Source organism: Pteropus medius, unplaced genomic scaffold, assembly GCF_902729225.1.
Source record: "Pteropus medius unplaced genomic scaffold, Ma_sr-lr_union100, whole genome shotgun sequence".
In the NCBI taxonomy this organism is placed as follows: Eukaryota; Metazoa; Chordata; class Mammalia; order Chiroptera; family Pteropodidae; genus Pteropus; species Pteropus medius.
Genome location: NW_024342467.1, coordinates 16,211,684 through 16,233,421, shown reverse-complemented (window position 1 = coordinate 16,233,421; position 21,738 = coordinate 16,211,684). Strand labels below are relative to the sequence as shown.

Here is a 21,738-nt window from a genome sequence, read left to right as displayed (position 1 = left end):
GCCAAAACTGAGAACCAGGAGAGGTCTGAGAGTGAATAAAGAGTGAAGAAATATGAAAAAGACACAGAGAGGAAGAATGTGTATAATGTGACACCATGTATATGAGTTTAAAACATGCAAAACAAACTAGATACTGTTTATGGACATACACATCCATAGAGTTAAAGTTTAAAAAAACATATATAATGATAAAGAGCAAATTCAGGATGAAGATCCTCTCTGGACAATGAGAGAAGTAATGGGGACAAGGGGTGGTATGTGGGTACAGCACTAAACTATTTCACGTATTAGGTCAAGTGGTGATACTTGTTAAATGCCTGAAATATTTATAATAAAAAAAACTGAACTACTAGGAAAGTACCCTCTGAATTCTTGACAGTGACTAGACTTCAGGCAAAATGAAACATCTGGAGAACAGCCAACCCAAGAACCAGTGGACGGAGGTGAATAAGAACTGAGGTGTCCTCTGACGCGAGGCACTACTGCGGCCGGAACGGGCAGCGCCGTGAGCCAGCTCCGCCATCAGAGGCTCCTGCTGAAAAGAGCAACGCGATCCATGGGCTGTTGTACTTTCAGAATAATTAGTCACAGTGTGATCTGACACTAAATATCTGATTATGGGTTTGGACTTTCTCACATAGCTCTCCTTGTCTTGAAAGCCTTTTATAGTAAACAACGTAACTGAGCATCCTTTTAAAATTTGTCCTCTTCTGTACTAGAGATCTTGGTGGAGCGAACATTTACCCGACCTTTGTGGAATTGTTTTGAGGTGAGGGATGCACGATATGCTATCTGGTACTGAAGGAAGAGTCCAGAGCATGTCATGTTTAGTACAACGGGGCATGAAATGCCAAAGCAACTTTTCTTTCTGCTGCTTACAAGGATGTTCCCCAAAAGCTCGTTCTGACGTGGGATCTGTGAATGGAGGGGCTCGGTCATAGGGCGGGTCATTAAAAATATCTGCCTCGTGGACCCAACTCTTTTCTTAGGATGACCTCTAGAGAACGTCATAGGACATTAGGGGTTCAGAGCAGCTCTTGGCATGAGCCCAACCAAAATATTCCACTCTAATCATCATTATGGTGGCTCAAACGCAAAAGTGGGTGTATAAAGCCCAAGGCCTCCTTCTGGATGCCAGGGACTCATCCTACTACAGCAATACAATTGGTCTACGTGTGTTTTTCAGAGTGTTAATAGATGCCAAGGCTTCCAATAAGTCATTTAGGACTTTTACACATCATTTTCCATTTTCAAGGACACTTAAGATTATACAAGTTTAATGAACATTTGCCTCAAAACCTTTCTTAAGCAGTGTTTTCAAACATGGGAGTGCCAGTCAAGGTTTATTCTTAATTTATCCGTCTTGCTGTTCCTAGGTTAGGAAAAGTTTTCAGTCATTGGAGAACTAGCTAATTATCACGAAAGGAAGGTAAAATTAACTGAGGCTGAGGATAAGTGAGCTTCCATGTCCTAGCTCTTGATGGTGGGTCTCTAACTTTAACATCAATCAGAATCATTTGAATGACTTATTAACACATGGATTGCTGGGCTCTGCCAGACGTTGAGTCAGCAGGTGTCAGGTGAGGCCTGGTAGTCTGCATAGCTAATACGTTTCCAGGCGATAAAGATGCTGCTGTCCTTGGACCACTCTGATAAGCAATGACCTAGCTTTGAGACCCCACGGAAGGTACTCATCCTCTTTAAACCTGTTTACTTGCTGTAAAAGGGGAGTATGTGGAGGAGTAAATAAAATGTTTATCACGAACCTAGGGTCATACCTACACTGCATGCTCTGTAAGTGGTAGCTGTACTCAAATTCAATTTTAAAATTTAAAACATGCAAGCTAATTTGCCTATATATGGCACATAAATTGCACACATACCCCTCCTTGTTTACTTACATGCCCAAATTTCCTCATTTCAGACAAGATATCAGTTCTCCTTATAAAGGCTGTGACTTCAAAATGAGAAAAGAGAAGCCTTTAAACCAAGCAGAAATATGCACTGAGGAGCCTGTGGGCTCTCTAAACAGTTGACGTGTAAATAGTTCTCATAAAACTACTTGTTTACACAGAGCAGCTGGTGTCTGTGCCTGGAGGGGAGGGTGAGCTGGTTAGGGGAACATTTTCTCTCCACATTAAACATCAGCAGAAAACTAAGGATCCCTAAAAGCAAGATAGAATTTAAATCATGCACAACTCTGAAATAATCCTGGATCTCGGGATGCAAATCTCAGATCTACAGCTCCCCGCTTTCCTTTTCACTAAAGAGTGCTGAAGGGGAAGAGAGGAAAGGAAAAGCTAAGATTAGCTGTAATCACTTCATTTTTGAAGCAGCATTTGCCCTTCAAGTCTCCTCTCTCTTCACAGAATCAGCATTTCTGCGTCCCGGCTCTAAATCCAGTAAAATGTCGAGAAGACAAAGGGGTCGAATGAGGGGTGGAGGCTGGGCAGAAAGGGCGTATCTTGACTTCCTCTGCACCTCCAGGGGGCAAAGCTTTTCTTTTCAGTCGCCAGTGTCCGGTAGGCACGTGGGTTCTAGTCCGTCCTGGCTCCAGCAGAGGGTAAATGAGATGAGCATCCCCCTCTTCCCCTCACACACAGCGGAACAAAGCAATGGCAGCGTGTGGCGTGTAGAGCCCACGAGGCACCTAGGGCCGAATCCCCATCTTCTGCATTTCCTGCAGGTGGAGAAGTCTCTCGGCCAGTGTGAAATGTCCATGTTAAGAAAATAATCTGAAGAGAAATTTCTGGCTTGGCACCTGAGCATTGTAAACTTTTCATTTCTGATTTGGGACAAATAAACCCCATTTTCTGGCAGATTATCGACTTCATGTCATGACGATAAAAATATGAATGACGACAGAAGCTAATTTCTACTAAGTGCTCATCACGTATCGCTTTTCTAATCTTTGCACAGGCACGAAACTACTTAATCTTTACAACAACCTTGTTCGGGAAATCATCTTCCCATTTTATAGATGAGGAAACTGTAACAAAGGTTAAGTAAACTGACTAAGGGCACAAGGTTGTGAGTAGCAGAATCCAGAAAATGCAGGATCTGGACGTCTCCACAAGTCCTAAGTCCCATAGGTACGGGTTAGGGGGCAGGAACAGTTATGGTGGATAAAAGTTTAGTACGGGAATCAGGACACCGAGGGGAGAACGTGACTGAGATCGCCCTGTAAATTCAGGATACGTGAGAAGCCCACAAATGCAGGGCGCTGGCGAAGCCCGTCTGTGGGAGAACTGGGGGCCGTGGCGGCAGGGGCCCAAAGTGACCCTGATTCAAACCCTCTATGGTCTTAGCAACTATTTTAATCTTTCATCTTTCAGAATTCTGGTTACTTAACCTGCAAAAGTGGATTGATCTGAGGATTAAGTTGTCTAAATTCTTCACAAAGTGTTACTGAAATATCAGCTTCTATTGTTTCATGGCATATCAGCGAGTTTCTAGGCAGAAAGGCCTCGGAAAACTGTGTGGAGGCAGAAACCTCAGGACTCGTGGTCCAGAGGGAGGACTATCAGGAGGAGGCGGACTCACCGAGACCGACAAACTGCTGCAGTGGGCGCCGGCTCCTCCTCCCCAACAGAAGCAAGCACCTGATTCATTCATCCCTCTATCTATCTATCTATCTATCTATCTATCTATCTATCTATCTATCTATCTATCTATCTTATTTATTTATTTTTATGCCTACAGCACTTGGTATTCCTAAGTGGTCTCCCATCCAAGTACCAACCAGGCCTGACCCCACTTAGCTTCCGAGATCAGATGGGATCAGGCACATTCAGGGTGGCATGGCTGTAGACTCATTTCACTATTTATAATCACGGCTACTTAGAGCTTGACCATGTGCTTCTCTACATCATAATAACACAGCACTTCAAGGTAATATGAAATTTCATTCCCCATTCCCCGCCGCCATGCCTCAAGGCTCACACTGGAAGAATTTCCCATAAGCCAAGAGAGCAAGTTCAGCCACTTTGTCAGGAGCACTATGAGGATGCTGCCAAGTCTTTATTATTTTTCAAAACTGGGGTGATAGATACATCGATCCATCCATCTGCTCACCTACCCACCCAATGTTTATTAAACATCTACAATGATCCAGTCACTGCACTAAGATGCTGGAGATACAGGATGATCTCCTGTGACCAAGGCCTTGATCCAGTTTCAGCTCTACTAATGTGGAAAGGAGGCAAGAGAATGAAAATGTTAAGTGAAGCTATATTCAGAGACGGCAGTGAGCTGATCAGCCCTGCAGCCAGACCACAGAACAAAAGATTTCTGCTGGGATTGCTAACAGCCCATTTCCACACACCCTGAGGGGAAAACAAGAAAATCAGAGTCTTTAAGTGCCGCTCTACACAAAATAAAACCATTCATTCCCTACGGCTGAAACCATGGGGAACCTGTGGATCCAAGGCTGGGAACCCCAGCAAGCCTTTCACTCTGCACATTTTACCTTTCCACACTCCGCACTCATCCTTCCTCACTGCATGCCCATAGCAAAGGAAGATGGGTAAGCAAAGTCTTTAAAGTGTAACTCACAGGAGCTAAAGAATAATATATAAACTGAAATCCTGGAACATGGGGTCCCTCTCAGTGTCCTCACTGTGTCTCTCTCACTGTCCTGTCTCTACTGTCTCTGTCCCTGAGTCTCTCAGGCTCTCTCGCTCGCTGCCTCTGAGAGGAGACCTCGCTGTCTGTGGAGTGTCACCCCTTCTCTAACAGACTTCCCTTTTGACTCTAACTTTGGTGTTTGAATTCTTTTTCACGCTCCGCCAAGAACCCTGTGTCTCCTCTCTCAGTGCGGGGCTTGAGTCCCCACAGGGGGAATCTGCCCTGTCCTGCGTCACTGCCACTGCAACGAGGGGACGCGAGGGCCTTGAAGGAGGACGAGATGACGACCTGCCCAGATCTCACTCCAGAGCAAATTCCCAGGGTTCCCCCACCCTCTCCCTCTTATGGTCTCTAAACACTAACTTCTCTTTGGACATTGATTTTAGAGGGCTGTATTATATTTGAAGATTAACGTAGGAAGAACTAATTTCTTGGAAATATTGGGTTTTCCTATTAAGAGATGGCTCTCTGTTTATTTAGCTCTTAAGATACACTGATTTTTAATAAGTTCGATCTAGATTACCAGGTCACTATAAGAAACAATTAATAATAATAAATAGAAAATAAATCAAATCTTGAAAAGCAGTAACTCCCCCCACACCCTTGTCTCTTCTCCCAGGGGGCTCCGTTCCACATCCTCTTCAACCGAGAAATCAAAATATGAAGAACACTCACTTAGGGCTGTCTGGATATCTTTTTCTCCATTTTTCACTTCTGTCAAAAATCCTTTCAAAAATTTGAGACCTCTGAAACAAAAAAGAGGAAGAAATATTATTTTCAAAGTTCCCTTATGTTGACTGGGTATACATGAACAGCAAACATCAGCTTTTATTTTTTTCAGTAATATCTTGGGCACAGCAGTAAACAGGTCAAGTCACATGGCGGTTCCTCGAGTGTCCTCCCTGTCATTTCCCTTTAGCTGGCTCTGGCCCTTCTCATCCGATGCACCTAAACGGTGGTTTTCAAAGTGTGGTCCAGGATCGGCAGCTTCGGCATCACCTGAGAACTCGTTAGAAAGGCAAACTCTGGGGCCCCACTTTGGACCTACTAAATCAGAAACTCTGGATTTGGGGTGGAGCCACCTGTTTTTCACAGGCCCTCCAGGTTGATTCTGATGCCACTGAAATTCGTGATCCATTGACGTAGAAAGAAACCAGTTGACTTCATCATGCTTTTAAAGCCCTGTCTCATGGACACTACTAATAATGTTGATCACCATCACGAGGTAGGAAAAAAGTGGTGCTCTGTTTGTTAGACCTTCTAGAAAAGGCTAATGCAGTAGGGTTAGGTCCCTTACTCAGAAGCTGTCTCCTTTATGTGAAAATGTTTTTGCTGGTGACATTTCCACTGAGCTGGATTTTGGCCGCTGCCCTCCCGCCTCACCTCTTCAGCCACAGGAGGGCTTCTGTGGCCGAGTTCCTAACCTGGGCAACATCGGCCTCCACCTCGTGCAGCACTATCTTCTGGAGGGTGGTAAACTCCTCCCTGTTGGTTATATACTTCTGATTCACTTTCTGCAGGAAAAGCAGGGGAACAATCTAAGTTAAAAATGCTACAGCTACCAAGCCAATAGGTACAGTATTGGGACTTTCAAGTTTGTCAAGCAGGGCTCTAAGAAGTCAAAATAAATGAAGCCTCTATTACTTTCTTCCTTATGTTTTCAAAGTAATGTGTTTTTTTGGTTTGTGAATTCTTATGAGGCTTAAGCGAGAATTAGTCTTAGGATTTTAAAGTACTGTTTTTAAAGTATTTTGTTTTCTGCTTTAGAACCTTTCTTATAGCTGGCCTATACTTTTTATCCTGAATATAACTCTCAACAATCATTTGCTTCTAAATGAGATTTCATGCAACTATTTCCTCCAAATACAGTTTCCTCAGAGAAAAGTGAGTATATACCTTAATATTTCCAACAAGATCCATTTTAACAGGAGCAAACACCGTAGGGCCCAGTTTGTCTATGAGAAAAGATTAAAAACATCGTTGAAAAAGTAATTTTTTTTTTGAGTGGAAAAATTTTTTTACAGTAACAATAAATTTAGCAGTTTACTCCCCCCCTCAAACTTTTGCTTTTAAATCATTTTCTAAACACAAGCTTCAAAGGCTTCTAGGATTCTCTTATCTCTTTTTGCTACACCACTCTGAGATGAGTAACTACAATAAAGTCCTAAGTGGCAGGCGAGGATCATCTTGTGCGTTTAGAATGCATACTGGAACCCTTAGGGCAGCGCTGTCCAACATGGTGGCCACTATGTTTGTGGCCACTTTGCACTTGTAACTTAGCTATTCTCAAATGAAATGTACTGTAAGTGTAAAATACATATCAGATTTCAAAGACTTAGTATCAAAAAAGAATGCAGAATATCTCATTAATGATTCTTTTATATTGCTTACATGCTGAGATATTTTAGATATACTAGTTTAGATAAAACACATTATAAAAATTCGTTTTATCTGTTTTGTTTTTACTATTTTAATGTGCCTCTAGAAAATGTAAAATTATATATGGTTCGAATATTTCTGTTGGACAAGAACAACTACAAAAATAATATAATAGGGTTTAGTTAAAAAGCCAAACGAAAATACAATGGAATTCTAAAAAGCACTATATGGATCTAAAAGAAAGGCAGGAATAATGATAGGTAGCTAAAAAGCCAAAAGAGGTAATAAAATAGAATACTAAAAAATAATTAATTAATTGGCTAGAAGTCAAGAAAGGAGTAAAAAAGAAACGAAGAAAAGACAGGACAAACAGAAAATAAATAGCAAGATGGTGGAAACAAATAGCAAGATAGCAGACTTAAATTCATCCCAACAATGTAATTCACTACATTAACAAAGTACAGGAAAAAAACATGATAATTTCAGTAAATGTGGAGAACATTTAAAACTCAATTCATTCATGATAATAAAAACTCAATGTACAGAAGTCAATGGTATCTACACGCTATCAGTAAACAACCGGAAAATGAAATAGTTTTTATAGCATCAAAAAACATAAAATTCTAAAATTTATTCCTTAACAAAAGATGTATGTGTAAGACCTTTACACTAAAAACGATACAAAACACTGTTGTGAAAATAACGAAGACCCGAGGAAATGGACAGATACAGCATGCTCAGGGATCAGAAGACTCGATGTTGTTTAAGGTGTCAATTTCTTCCTAATTGGCTTACAGATTCAATGTAATTTTAATCAAAATATCTACAAGCTTTTTAACACGAACTGAAAAGCTATAACTTATATAGACATGCAAAGGACCTAGAGTTGCCAAAACAATCTTGAAAAAGAACAAAATTGGAAGATTCACATCATCTGATTCCGAGCCTCACTATAAAGGCACAGACAGGAGTGACAACACCTCGTACTGGCGTAAGGAAAGACAAACAGATCACCGGAACAAGAGTCCAGAAACAGACCCGAACTTTTTAGGTAAATGAAAGCTGCCAAAGTAATATAAAAGGGGAAAATGTTTTTCAACAAATGATTCTTGAACAACCAGATATAATAAGAAAACACAAAAAGAATCTCAACCCCTACTTCACATTGCGTATAAAAACGAATTCCAAGAGGACGCAGAGGTGTAAACATAAAACCAAAACTCAGGGGCACAGGAGACAAACACAGGAGAATATCTTCACGACCTTGGGGGAGAGTGAAGATTTCTTAGGACACTGAAAGCATTAAACTATGAAAAGAAAGAAAACTAACAAATTGGTCACACAGTAGGAACTGTGCGTGGCTGACGGCATGAGGAAGGAGTGGAGAAGTGTCATCCCGTAGTTCAGGACATTCCTACTGCAAAACAACTGCAGTGGGACGGACTCTACAGACGAATGAATTTAAGACGAATGCAGCAATCTTACCCAGCACCGGAACCACAGCATAACAAGATGCCAAGAATGCTTCTGTGGGAATGCCGCCATCTTCCAGAAGTTCAATGTCGCTGAAGCTAAACAATTTGGCAATAGGAGGAAAGAATGAAAATACAATATTAGCACTCTCTGTAGTTCAGAGATAGTCATGAGAACAGCTGCCCCTCCCTATAGAGAGACAAACCATTCGGCCTCAGTGATTTTTCCTATTATAATCAAGTCTAATAAAATCATTTTCCACAGGCAATCTATCAAAGCAAGCTAAAATTTGTTCACAGAGTATATTCTCACAATCCAATTCCTTCTCATCCACTGCCTCAGACAAGGTAAACAGTCAAGCAGATACGTGGGTAGACCATATTCTCAGTTAGAAGACACCATCGCCTGAAAAGAACACCAGGACTGATTTTCCAGAAGGGAAACTGGTACCCGACTGCTAGTGATTTTTAGAGAGTACGGAATACCTGGTGTTCATGGTACTGAAGAACGTCGGGATAACTTCTTGGCCCTCTTCCCACTGGGATTCTGGAGAGCTACTTGAGGAGTCGGACCCAGGCTGTAGCACGTTGGTGTCATGATTTCCCAGGTTTTCCTCTCCATCTTCCTTCATTATTTCACCTTGGACTTCAAAGTAGAAGACAGTAATTACTAACCTATTATCAATTTATTGTAAAAATTTATATTTATCGTTGATCATTTCTAGAACATCGAAAAGTACACAGAAATAAAAATCTGAAATACTGCACACACACACACAAACAAAATTGGGTTTAAATACATGTAGATTTGTATCCTGCTTATTTTCACTGAACAGTATATCAAAAAAAATTTTCATTATCATTCGATAGTCTTCAAAACATGATTCTAATGACCATGTAATCTTGCATCACGCTCACGTGGAGGGCACTGAGGTGGTTTCTAAAATTTCGGTATTGGAGACAGTCGATCCCTGTCGTTAGTGTATTCTGGATTTGTGAGTCTGCCCACTCGCTAGTTTCTGTGTAATCCTGAAGTCAATGCTCGCAGCACTTCTGCAGTCATCTGTGGACATGTGTAATTTAAGCCGCGTGACATCCATGTTCCCAGCTAAGGCTGAGCAAGGTGACAGACACTCCGGCTGCCATACCATACACAAGTGTGTTCATTGAGTGCCAAGGTGTTGCACTTCTTTTGTTACTGATTTCACTGTTTCAAAGGGCCCCCAGGTGTAGTGCTGGCTGGTGTCCCTCAGCACGAGAAAGCTGTAATATGCCTTATGGTGAAAGTACATGCGCTAGGTCAGCTTGATTCAGGCACGAGCTACAGAGCTATTGGCCATGGGTTTAATGCTAATGAATCAACAATATATATTAAATAAGGTATCTTTAAACAGAAATACATAAAACAAGGTTATGTATTGATCAGTCAATAAAAATGTGAACAGAGGTTCAAAGGAACCTAACCTTGCATTTCCCCTAGGAGCAATGGTTCAGTATTTGCTAATTCAGTGTCTGCAGTGACTAGACAGAACATAACTACTGTGAATAATAAGAATTAACTGTAATATCATAAAGAACAGCTCTGTCCACAGAGATTTGTCCTTAAATCTGACTATTCCCCATGGACAAATTCCTAGATGCTATATTTTGGGGTCAAATAACAGTACTGTTTCTACACAAATTCTCCTGTCTTTGTTATTTACTCAAGGGACAAGGTTTCAGTGATGTGTGGATTGTGTGCCTTATATTAACAGCTATGAAAACGCACTTTTTTCCCAACTCACCTGGAAAAAACAGGGTCTCTTATTTCAAAGGAGATGAGGAGAAAAGTTTTTTAAATTTTATTTTCAAAATATTTATTAAACACTTATAACACAATTAAAGGCTTTAATACAGTTGTCTTGGACTGATCCGAAGTTGCTTTTAGTGGTTGGAGACAATGTAATTGGGAATTTCAAAGGGCAGCATTACCTGAACTGTGAGACTTTGGCCCAAATGAACACAGAGAAGGCCAGGTGAAAACCTGATGGTGGTTGGTGCATTCTAACATCCATAGGCCTCAACAGAAACCAGAAGGATGGGAAACTGACCTGCTATAACTTTACACACTTTTAAGTCTGACATTGTGGCCTAAGTTCAAAGGACTCTGAGATTCCGAGTAGAAGGCCAGCAACTATACTCACACTCTGAACAGCCAGTGCGACAGCTACTGCTCACAGCGGCCCATGAGCATCGCAGCCAAGACAGTGAACGGGAAAATCCCCCTGCACTCTGCCTTTTCAACTGCGGTCAGACGGGATGGCAGAATGTTGTCAAGTGACCTGTTGTCAAGCTAAGGCATCTGCCTCAGGCGCTGTCTTGAGGTCAATCCCTCACGAGTGTCACAACAGGGATAATGACTCAAACCCTCATATTGCTCAATGGTTTGCTTTGGGCTTTACTGTTGTTTTTACCTGTTATATTATCATCTGTATTTTCTTCACTTGATATGCTGCAATCTATCTCTGCAGATTTCATATATAAGGAGCTCTTGTTTTTCATTACGATTTCTTCGTCATCATTTATTTCCATATTTAAAGATCCGTTTTCACAATTGTTTAATTCCATTTGTCTAGAAATTAAAGGAAAAAAAAAGCCAGAAGGTCCAATTATTTGGTCATATATAGACTGCCCAGGTAGATCCTATTCTGAGAGATGGGGGAAGGGTTCACAACTACCAACTTCTTTTAACATCAGTTACAAAACAGAACTCCTAAATCAAGCCAGCTCTCTTACCCTCCTGCCTCCAAGGCAGGTAGGTATCTGCCGTGATGCAGCAGGCCTGTCTCCAGGCTCCCTGAGCTGACTCAGACTTCCTGCTCCCCACAAGCAACAGGAAATCGTCACTGACAGCTCTTTGGGTTTCAATCAGCTTTCTACAGGTACCACATATAACGCTTTTCCCACTCTCCTCACGTTCTCCCTGGGAGGTTTTTTCTTTCCTGGCTCTAGAAATCACTGGCCACATCCAAGTGTTTGCCTAGCAGTTAACTGTCCGGAAGCCACATGCTGTGGTCAGGGGAGCACACTCCCTGCTGCTAAGTATGTGTGACAGACCAACCCAGGAGGACAGGCTACTTCCTGAGGAAACGGTGCTCTTCAGAGTAATAGAAAAAGCAATTTAATATATAAGCAACAGACGATCCTGTCATGGAACAATCATAACATCTTACTGTAAGTGACCAGGACCAGGCAAATCAGCACAAATATATTTTCTTCTCATAAAAAAGAGAAAAGGCCCAAGCTACAGGATGACTCCAGGAAAAGCATTTGTTTTCTGAAGAAATACCACATTTTAACTTAGCAATGAACAATATAGTATAATGAGGAAATATCTCAAAATAAAAAATGTATAATGATGTTTTTAGAAGAAATATTTAGGGCAGGAGAAAGCTGTTAATAACCAAATTGGAAACACTTCTTGTACTAAAGAAGCAAATAACAGCATCTAGAAATGAAATGTTAAATAATAACTTTAAAGGACAAATATATAGATGGACTGTCAAAATACGAGAATGCTTATATCAAATAATTAAATAAAAACCCCAAATAATAATACTACTATATAAATGTTTCCTTTTTAAATCAAAGGCATCTTCAGAGGAAAAAATAGACGTTGATGTTAGACTTTCAAATTAAGTTCTTTTTTCAATCTGTAAAGCTACCTAAGATTTTTATTTTTATACAAAACAAAATAGCACTGTCTTTTCTGGGTAAGAGTACACTTACTAGTTACTGACGTGATGGGTGAGAGCCAGCCTAGGAAACATGCACACGTCTCCCCAGCAGTCACTGAGGGATGGAAGGCCTGCACTGGCTGAGGCTGAGGAGGACCAGATACTGTTTCTTTCTGGTGTCATCTCAGATCATTAGGAAAACCACCAGATAGTCAAAACATTCTCATTTAAAATAAAAAAAAGACAACAAAAAAAAACAAGGAATAATAATACTCCTTTTTATTTTTAGAAAGAAGAAAAAACGAAAAAAGTTACTGTACCTTTCCAATGAATTATGAATCGGGACAATAGGATGTTTCATCTTTAAAAGAAGCAAAGAAATGGAGGTTTACATGTTAAACGTTCAACAGAGCATTTTTATAGTTTTATCACACATGAAAGTGGTAAATATGACCATAATATACACCATCCCAGTGTTCAGAAGGGGATCATTGATCCCAACTCATTCTTCATAATGAGGCTACCCAAACTTCTAAGGTAAAGGAAGATGGCCTTTTGAAGGACCTAATTATCACAGCCAAAGCCTTGTTGGTTGGCTTTCTTATAATTTCGATTGTGCTCATTAAACATTAATAAATACCAAACTATGATGCAGCACTGTATCAAACACTGGAAGAATAAAGGTGAACAGTATGGGGCTCTTGCCCTTAAGGTAATCTCACTACAGAGTAAGGTTAATATAAGGGTAGGCAGGGAAGAGGACTTGGTCCAACTTAGGGATTCAAGAAGAGAGAGTAAATCTTGAAGGATGAGTAACAGCTAACCAGGGAAAGAGGTGAGAAGGCTTCTTGGCACTAGGAAATAGCAAACACATGTGAGGGGAGCTACAAGCAGGTAACATGTCCAAGCCAGGTAATGACGGAGAAAGAGGCTGGGGATGTGAGAAGGGGCTAAGAAGTTCCAGCTCAGGGGCAATGAGGGAGCTGCTGGAAGGCTTTTTAGGTAAAGTGGTCCAGTTTACACTGCATGACTAGAAATACCATCAAGCTCCCTGGAAGGGTCAGGCTGATGGCAACGAGTGAGAAGGCCTCTGCAAATCTCAGCAGGACTCACTGGACAAGGAAGCTGGAGAGGAGAGGTTGGCTACATTACAGGCATGTTTAGGTGGTAAAATAGCCCAAAATAACTGACTGGATATGGAGGACTGAGGACAGATATAAAAGTGGACATAAAGGAAAGTCCGCTAAAAAAAAGTCCTTAGCAGTCGCCAAAGGGTGATGGAGAACAACGCTCGGTATGTCACCTGAACTTTTCATTACCCCTGCTGCAGCCAAGCTGAGCTGGGCTCTCACCTTGCTGGATTTGAGCATGGCCAGCTGGGGGGATCCTGGGGGAGTGCGATAGAGCAGCTCGGAGGTGAAGGCTGCATTTGCAATCTGCATGCATTCTTCCAAAGTCTTCAGAAAAGTATTGCAGGTGGATTTCAGCAAAGTCCCCACATCAACTCCCTCCTACGAAACAACCAGATGGGAGACTCCTTTACCTTGCCAAGAAAGAAAAAGCCCAATTGTGGGATGTCCTTAGAGGCTGTTATCCACAATGTAATAATAATAATGTACCCACCTATGTTGCTGAACAAATATATACATCAGTTCTAAAAGAAAAAGACTGAGTCCAATTTGTCTATTAACCATACACGAGCCTCACCCTCGCTCTGACCCTTCACACTCACCCACTGTTCCAGCTGAAGGCCTGGGCACGGAGCCCTCATGGAGTTTCCAGTCCATAAGGGTGGCGGACATGAACAGGGAATCACAGAGACTGACGATCAGTGGGATCAATGGGAAATGACTCCCACTGCCTGAGTAAACATAAAGCTCTGTGACAGAAGCACTAGAAAGCAATATCACACGATTTGCTTTCACACGGGGTTTTTGGAACTGGAATTCTTTTGAACATCTAATTATTATTTTCCCCTCCAAATTTTTTTACTTGTTCAGGGTGTTCTTCCTCTAGATGCCGACATTCCTATGTTGTTCTGGAAACTGAAGCCACGCCCTGACTGGAGCACAGTGACACTCGGTAGTGTTATTGTAATCAGATTGGGCCCAAATGGAGTCGCTCATCCTAAATGTGTCAGCAAACCAAAAATGTAACTAAGTTTCCATGCTGGGCTTTCCCAGAAAAGTAAGGCCTCAACCCACCAATCAGAAAGTATCTGCTGTTAAGCAGAGCACGACTGTAAGAGGATACAGGATTCTTTACGTCGTAGCACATATACTAGTTACAGGATCGAGAACAGCCAAATGAAGAGGTACACAGGGCAAGGCACGCAGGAATGGGGTCAAGGCTTCCATGGTACCCACAGAACCATCTCAAAACGGCCCTGCCCTGTTTCTAAGATACTGAACTGCCTTTCAGAGACAACGAACCCAAACTGCAAGTCATGCAGCCGAGACACGTGCAGAGAGAGAGCTCTGACCTCGAGCCGCACCTGGACCCAAAGTTTTGTACCCTCATGGAACCAGAGGACAAGGACATGACCAGAACTGGACACTGGGACGCTGTCCGAAGTGAAGGGTCTCTTGTGCAGGAAGACGCAGAGCTGAAGCCACTCACTGCATCGTGCCACACACGGCCGCGTCATGAAGCTGTCCAATCACACCTGCCTGCCAAGGCTCCTGCTTCTCACTGCCAACCTTTGCCTTTGAAACCCTTGTTCAGAAACCAGGGCGGGGCTTGGGTTTTAAGCTACAGCCTCCCATTCTCTTTGCCTGGCGTCTTACAAATAAACAGCTGAATGTCTCCACTGCAAACCTTCCTGCTGGGCATTTGGCTTTGGACCCTCGTTTGGGTCTACCTCCCGGAGTCTCCACATGTTCCCCAACTCGGGAGCTCCCCAAACCCTGTCCTTTGAATAATGGAAGCTCCATTATACAGGCAGGATTGATTAAATTGGTAGCCACTGGTGACTAAATTCAATCTTCAGCCCCTCTCCCCTCCCAGAAGGTCAGGGTGGGGGCTGGGACAAAGTTTCAACCCTCTAATTGCATGGTTGAGTACGCCACCAATCAGCCCCCAACCTTAGATACTTTCCAAAAGTTGCCACATTAACATAACAAAAGACACATTTATCGCACTCATCACAGGAGATTCTAAAGGTATTAGGAGCTCTGTGTCAAGAACTGGTTGAAAATCAAATATATGTTGCTTTTTAAAATCACAATATCACAACAGCAGGTTCATGATCAAGTTCCCAAGGCACTTACTACAAGCACTTCCTTGAACTGAAAACTGCTGTGGGACATTCTCCCATCCCTCTAGACCAGAGCTGCTCCACCTCTACTTGGGGCTGGCTGTTTCTGAGACCAGGGGACAGGAGTGGCACTTCTGCCCACTGAGGGACGTGAAGCGGCATCCTGGCCAAACAGCACTCCCTCAGTCATGACAACCAAAACGTCTCCAGACACCGCCAGGTGTCTCCAGAGGGGCAAAACTGCTCTGGGTTGAGAATCGCACTGCTCTACACCATAAGCATCCCAAGAACAGGATGTTTTTGGTGCCCCCACGCCACCCCCCATCCCACAACAGTCTTGCACACGACAGGCAGTTGCTGAATAAGAGAGCCCAGAAGGCAGTGAATGGAAGTGAGTTAATCACCTTTGTTACAAAAACTCAAAGCACATATACTGCAGGCAGCATAGTGTTCTACTACCTCAGAAAAGTAATTTAACACCATTAATTACATCTACGGATTCTTCACGTTGCAGGCATTGTTTTCCAGATTGTAAGTTCTTAGAGAGCAGAGCAGAGACCGTCTCTGGTTAATGTGAGCCACTCAATACATAGCTTAACACCAGATAGATCTTTTAATGTATGTTTTAAGACGAGAGGATGACAACTTTATTAATAAATGTTAAAAATTGTAGTCCTCGCTGCTGATGGAGAGAACAAAAGCCGTGTATCCGGCTTTGAAAGCACTAGTCTATATTTAAGCACAATTAGTGTGAAATAAAATCCTGTTACAGTTTCATCGAAGGTGACAGACATGCATCACTGACAGATAGGATGGTGGCATCTCTGTAGTAATACCTACAGAAATGGCTCTGCTAGAGGTAAGACTGTGTTCTAAAGAGTGATACAAACTGGAAGAAATATAGTTTAGGGCTTCAGTACTAAATTTAAAGGTTCCGAATATTAGCAATTAACTAATCTTGAATTCACTCCAGGAAGGAAAACTAGATACTTCCACATGCTGAAATGCCTCACACTTCTTCTTTGTTGAATTTTATTATTTCTTTCCTCGAAAAAAAATAGTAAAATCCAAGCTAGTCAGGGATGATGAGACAGCAAGCATCCCTGTGGCTAAGAGAAATAATATTTTACCTCAGAACTGGACACACCGGTCGCGGTCACTTCTTTTGTTTTACCCACTTGCTGAACAAGAAGGTCACAGTAGAGTCTTAGTTCCGACATTTTGGTTTTCAAGTTTTCAGTGTTTTCAGCAAACTCTAAATGACAAAATGATGATAATATAAGTCATTATCAAAATGAATAAATGATTTATTAGTTAATACACTATACAGATAGTGGACTATATAACCTATGCCTAAAGTCAGATGTTTATGGTATGGGTTATAGGTAGGATATAGATGAAGATATGGGAGCAAGAAAAACAGAAAGGAGATTTCCAGTCTTCTGAAGTAATCTACTTCTTGAGCCAACGTTTTGCATGATTAGTACAGGGAGAAGGGACAGCATACTTCTGATCGACTCGTGAACGAAGGACAGTCAAAGGTTCAATTTTTGTCCCAGTTTTTTCCCTGTCTGTAAATTGGGTCACAGCTATCTACCTGCTATCACAGTGCTCAAAACTGGGGAGCAGCGTCCTGTAATGTGCAATTACCAATGATGAGATGGCTCGTTAATTCAGAGCACCGGGCCGGCCTGTCTGCGCACCTGCTGCTCCCCCATCGGCCCGGGCCGAGAGTTCGGCTGCAGCCGCTGCCGCCGGTCTTTATCCAACAAAAGCTGGACGTGACCCCGGATCCGAGTCAAAACTGACAATGTCTAAAATTCACTCCTGATTTATCATTAAAAACACCAAGAGAGAGGCCGTTCTGCTGTGTCTACTTGGAAAGCACATCTGCCACATCTGTCACGAGAAAGATTCCCTGAAACACTTTTCTCAGAGGCCCCCCTCTCCCTCCAGTCTCTTCAGGTGTACGTGTGGGTCTAGGTGGCTGGGAGGGGGCAACGAGGGCGCAGGCAGTGAGCCCTGGCACTCCTGACCCAGTCCAGGTAGAAAGCTGTGCCATGGTTCGCAGGAGACTGAATGAGGTCAAGTTAATGAGCATTAGGCAGCGGCAACCTGACAATTAAGTATCCATCCGATCCCAAGGAAAGGGAGGGGAAGTGGGTGTCACTGCGGAAAGCCCCCGTCCCGGGCGACTGCGGCTCAGCTCCTCCTCGCCAAAGGTAAACTCTGTGCCAGACTGGGTACAGACAGCTTCCTCTCACCCCTGGTTCTTGTAGCATCCTTCTACTATCGGTTATTACCTCTTTTTAAAATATGAGGAAACTGAAGATCAGAAAGATTCAACGACATATGCCAAGGTCACAAAGCCAGTAACCTGCAAAACCATGATTTGAACCCAGCTATCTCTGGTCCAAAGTCTGAACTCTTTCCACTGTGATGTGCTAAGAAAGAGAGTTAGAGATCATGGATTAAATTCCACTGTGTTCTGTGTCAATTGCATGGTACAAAAAGCTGGCCAGGTGGTCAGAAGCAAGATAACAAATGAGGGACCCAGAGGTGCCAGTGCGTGATTCCCAAGGTCCTCGGACCACAGGACAACCAACACTTGCCTTTTTCCTTCTGGGTCCTACTGTCTGTCAGACAGGCCTTGGCTGACCCCAGGGCTACAAGCCACCGCTGTCTCTCAGCCACGCTTCTGGCCTTCAGGTAGAAATACTGCTCCCCAGGGATGATGAGGTCCATGCGTGTATTATCTACAGAATGAACTGGAAGAAAAGGAGAGGGAGGTCAGAAAGAGTCCTACCTGGGTAGCCTGCACTGCACCCAAATTCTTGAGCTCAATGAGTTCCAGTAACTGAAGGCTTCTCCCAAGAGAGGATGCCAGCCCTTGCTACCTCTCCTAAGTTAGTTATCTCTTCCTGGATGTTTCTGCTGATGAAGAGGAAAAATCCTGCAGCTGGCTCCATGATAGCACCAAGATTTTGGCCAAAAAAAAAAAAATTGCCCAACTCTCCTTAAGATATTTTAGCAGAATAGAGAGGGACTCTCTCTTTTGGTGCATGTGTGTGTAAAGTGTGCTGCTTTGAGGTCAAAGAGACTTACATGCCAACAGGTAAGGGTGCACTCTGTTTCCTTGGGTTTACTGGAAAGCAAACCACACTCACCTTACCCAACACCCCACCAACCCCCCAAATTCCCTTCTAATCTGCTTCTGAACCACATCTTCTCAGTATGGCTCATGATTTCCAAAACCAAGAAGCAAAGAGTATTTGGAGGTCTGTCAGGTGTTTGCTTGTTTTGTTTTGAGTATGTGGTACTGGCCGGAAGGTGTGTGTGTCCTGACTCAAACACAGAAGCATTTGATGCTGCAGTAAAAAGACTTAAGTTTTGCAATAGCCACTGGCCCCAGGTGGGCAGGTGACTAAGGAATGAACAATAGGTGCATAGTTACATCCATGGCTCTCATTTATTATGACTACTTTCTTAACCAACTTTGTAAGAACTGGCTGCAGTTTTTTTTATTTGCAAAGCTTCCTTTTGCAATACAACACTATGCATTTTTGTCTGTACTATAGGGGCGGCAGAGAATGGCACACAGAGGCTAGTGCTTCTATAGTTTGGTGGGGGAGACAGAAAAATAAAACCTGCAACTCTCTTGGTTTCTCACCTTGAATCTCACAGACTGCCATTTGGATGCTCCCTTTGCAACCTTTCCAGGCATCTTCAGGGGAATCGTAATAGGACAATATTCCTCCACAGAGCAGGAACCACCGAGGCTGCCAACCTGAAAGCAGAAGCAGGAACAGGGGCTCAGTTACTGCCTGTGCTTGAGGTGCCTCCCAGAACACGGGAACGGGGTCTAACAGTGAACGATGCTGGGCCCCCGCTCCGAGGACCTTACATTCCTGGGGAAATTCTGGTGGAAAGAAGTAGGTTAGTAAAGACACGTACATTTGATTCCACTTTTGTAAAATCAAAAACACCCACAGAGGTGACTTTCATTCCCTTGTTCCCAATATAGTACTAGTAATCTGAGGTTTCCAACTTTTTTAAAAGATTATTGTTTCCTGACCATCGTTATCACACACTTGCTCTCCTCCCCTCTGGTTATAAAAAATTATCCCAAATTTAGAAATGGGGCAGAAGATTCTAATGCCCTTTCAACATCAGTCTAAGTGCTAATAAGCCTATCTAGGATCACATGACTCCGAGGAACAAGTAACTCCGACTTACTATTTAATACTGATCCGCTGAAATGGAGTAATCTTAAAACATTTAAGGGCTGAACTTCTTCAGAGAATTTCAGGGAACAAACCATAGTTAGTTGAAGTATGTATCTCATCTAGTCCTCTTCCACAACCTATATTCTAGACAAAACACACTGGCTGCATTCCTGCACCCGGTCTTTGCTCGAGCTCGGTCTTCTTTCTCAATGTTGTGACCACCCCCTTCCCCTACCGCCCCCCGCACAAGCCTGGTCAGTTTCCTCGGTCAGGTCTACTGAAATGCCACTGCCCTTCCGGGATACATTTCTCATGGGACTCTTCTGAGGCTGAGGCAGCCAGAGAGAAGGTGGTAGAGGCTTTGGGCAGAGCCCCAGGGGCTGCTCAGGAACAGACACCTGACGACGGGCCCTTAGGGGTTGATTCACACAAACCAGGTGCATAAGACACCAATCAGCGTCAAGATGGTGTCAGTGTATATTACATATAACAGGAGATGAGTGCACTTCTTGGAGCATCCGCAGCCTAAGATCATGGTACAGGGAAACTACGTATGCAGTCAGGATGCTGAAGCGAAGCTCAGGTACAGGAGTCAGGTGCAGGCGAGATGTTCCACTCACTGATTACCTTCTTGGGGTCTGCTTTTCTAGGATCCAGAATATTTAGGCCTGCCAGGTACCTGTCTCTCACTTCCTTAAACAAAACTGGGTAAATACAAATTCTCAACATCTACCCTCTAGTAACTCATAGCGGTCTCTGAAATATGCTGCCACACAAGCCTTTCTCACCAAAAGTAAGTAATCTCTTCTAAAACTATAGCTTATGTTCTTCCTATTATACTTTATGTTGAGAACCTCCTTCCCAGGGAGACAGCTAGAACCCTAACTGGACATAAGGAGCCCCACGCTGTTATCTCGACACCGGTCAGTTATTAATAAGGCTGCCAAACCTCTTGGGATGAACTTTAAACTTTTATGTCACAAAGTGATGCTTCCTGACCTAGGCTTCAAATTCTATGAAGACTGAAACTTGAAGGCCACTGCCCTCGGCCCAAACACTACAACCCGGGAAACCACGCTGATCATCAGACTATGTCTTATTGAGCAGAGAAACAGCACACCTCGAATTAGACGGTAGCGGTGAAATTTTGGCCCTGTGAAAGAGAGCCTAACTATTCACATCGCAGGCCACCTCCTCTCACTGAAACAGAGGAACCAATTCCTGAGAACCTGAGAAATGGAAGAGGCCCCTGAAATCGCCTAGTCAGACCAACCCATTTTATAGATAAGGAAACCAAGCCCAGGTAGATTAAGCGACCTACCTAAGGTCACACAGGAAGTACACAGATTTGGGAAGAAAATGATGTCTTTCCACACTGCGGCTCCTGGTGTTCACAACTCCCAAGTCTGATTTCTAGAATGATCGAACAGCACCTATCCTGGTATAGAACAGGAACACCTTCTCGCTTACAGCTCAACTCCCATGACTGTTTGATAGGAACGTTCTCCAAATCCCCCTTGACTTTTGAGTAGAAGGAATTCAGGATACCCTCGACCACTGTATTTTGTCAAATTTAGCACCCCGTCTGTATTAGTCAGGGTTCTCCAGAGAAACAGAACCAATTGTGTGTGTGTATATGTATGTTTATTGTAAGGAATTGGCTCATGCAATGATGGAGGCTGAGAAATCCCAAGATCTTCAGTCAGCAAGCCGGAGGCCGGGAGAGTCGATCTGTAACTCCAGTCCGTCCGAAAGGCAGGCTCTGAGACCCAAGAACCGAGGTTTCTGTCCCAGTCAGAAAGCAGGAGATTGATGTCTCAGCTCAAGCACTCAGGCAGGAGGAGCTCCCTCTTAGCCTCTTTGTTCTATTTAGGTCTTTGATTAATTGGATGAAACCCCCTCACACTGGGGAAAGCAATCTTCTTTACTGGATCTACCATTCAAATGCTAATCTCACCCAGAAACACCCTCGCAGATATATCCAGAATGATGTTTGGCCAAATGTCTGGGCACCCCCTGAGCCAGGTTAAGTTGACACATAAAATTAACCATCAAACTCCAAT

At 43.0% G+C, this 21,738-nt stretch overlaps 1 protein-coding gene and 1 pseudogene across 3 annotated transcripts in view; both read right to left on the bottom strand.

The window, feature by feature from the left end:
• PLEKHA8 (pleckstrin homology domain containing A8) overlaps positions 1–21,738 on the bottom strand; it is a 63,011-nt gene that overhangs the window by 28,296 nt on the left and 12,977 nt on the right. For all 3 annotated transcript variants that reach the window (XM_039862635.1, XM_039862634.1, XM_039862636.1), the window contains exons 2-12: positions 19,120–19,236; positions 18,062–18,217; positions 16,580–16,704; positions 13,546–13,704; positions 12,514–12,554; positions 10,931–11,088; positions 8,964–9,123; positions 8,491–8,576; positions 6,523–6,581; positions 6,010–6,140; positions 5,302–5,372 (exon numbers count right to left, since the gene is read on the bottom strand). In XM_039862635.1, the coding sequence (XP_039718569.1) occupies positions 5,302–5,372; positions 6,010–6,140; positions 6,523–6,581; positions 8,491–8,576; positions 8,964–9,123; positions 10,931–11,088; positions 12,514–12,554; positions 13,546–13,704; positions 16,580–16,704; positions 18,062–18,217; positions 19,120–19,236 (1,263 nt within the window). The remainder of the gene's footprint in view (positions 1–5,301; positions 5,373–6,009; positions 6,141–6,522; positions 6,582–8,490; positions 8,577–8,963; positions 9,124–10,930; positions 11,089–12,513; positions 12,555–13,545; positions 13,705–16,579; positions 16,705–18,061; positions 18,218–19,119; positions 19,237–21,738) is intronic.
• Positions 3,694–3,812, bottom strand: LOC120602496 (uncharacterized; annotated as a pseudogene).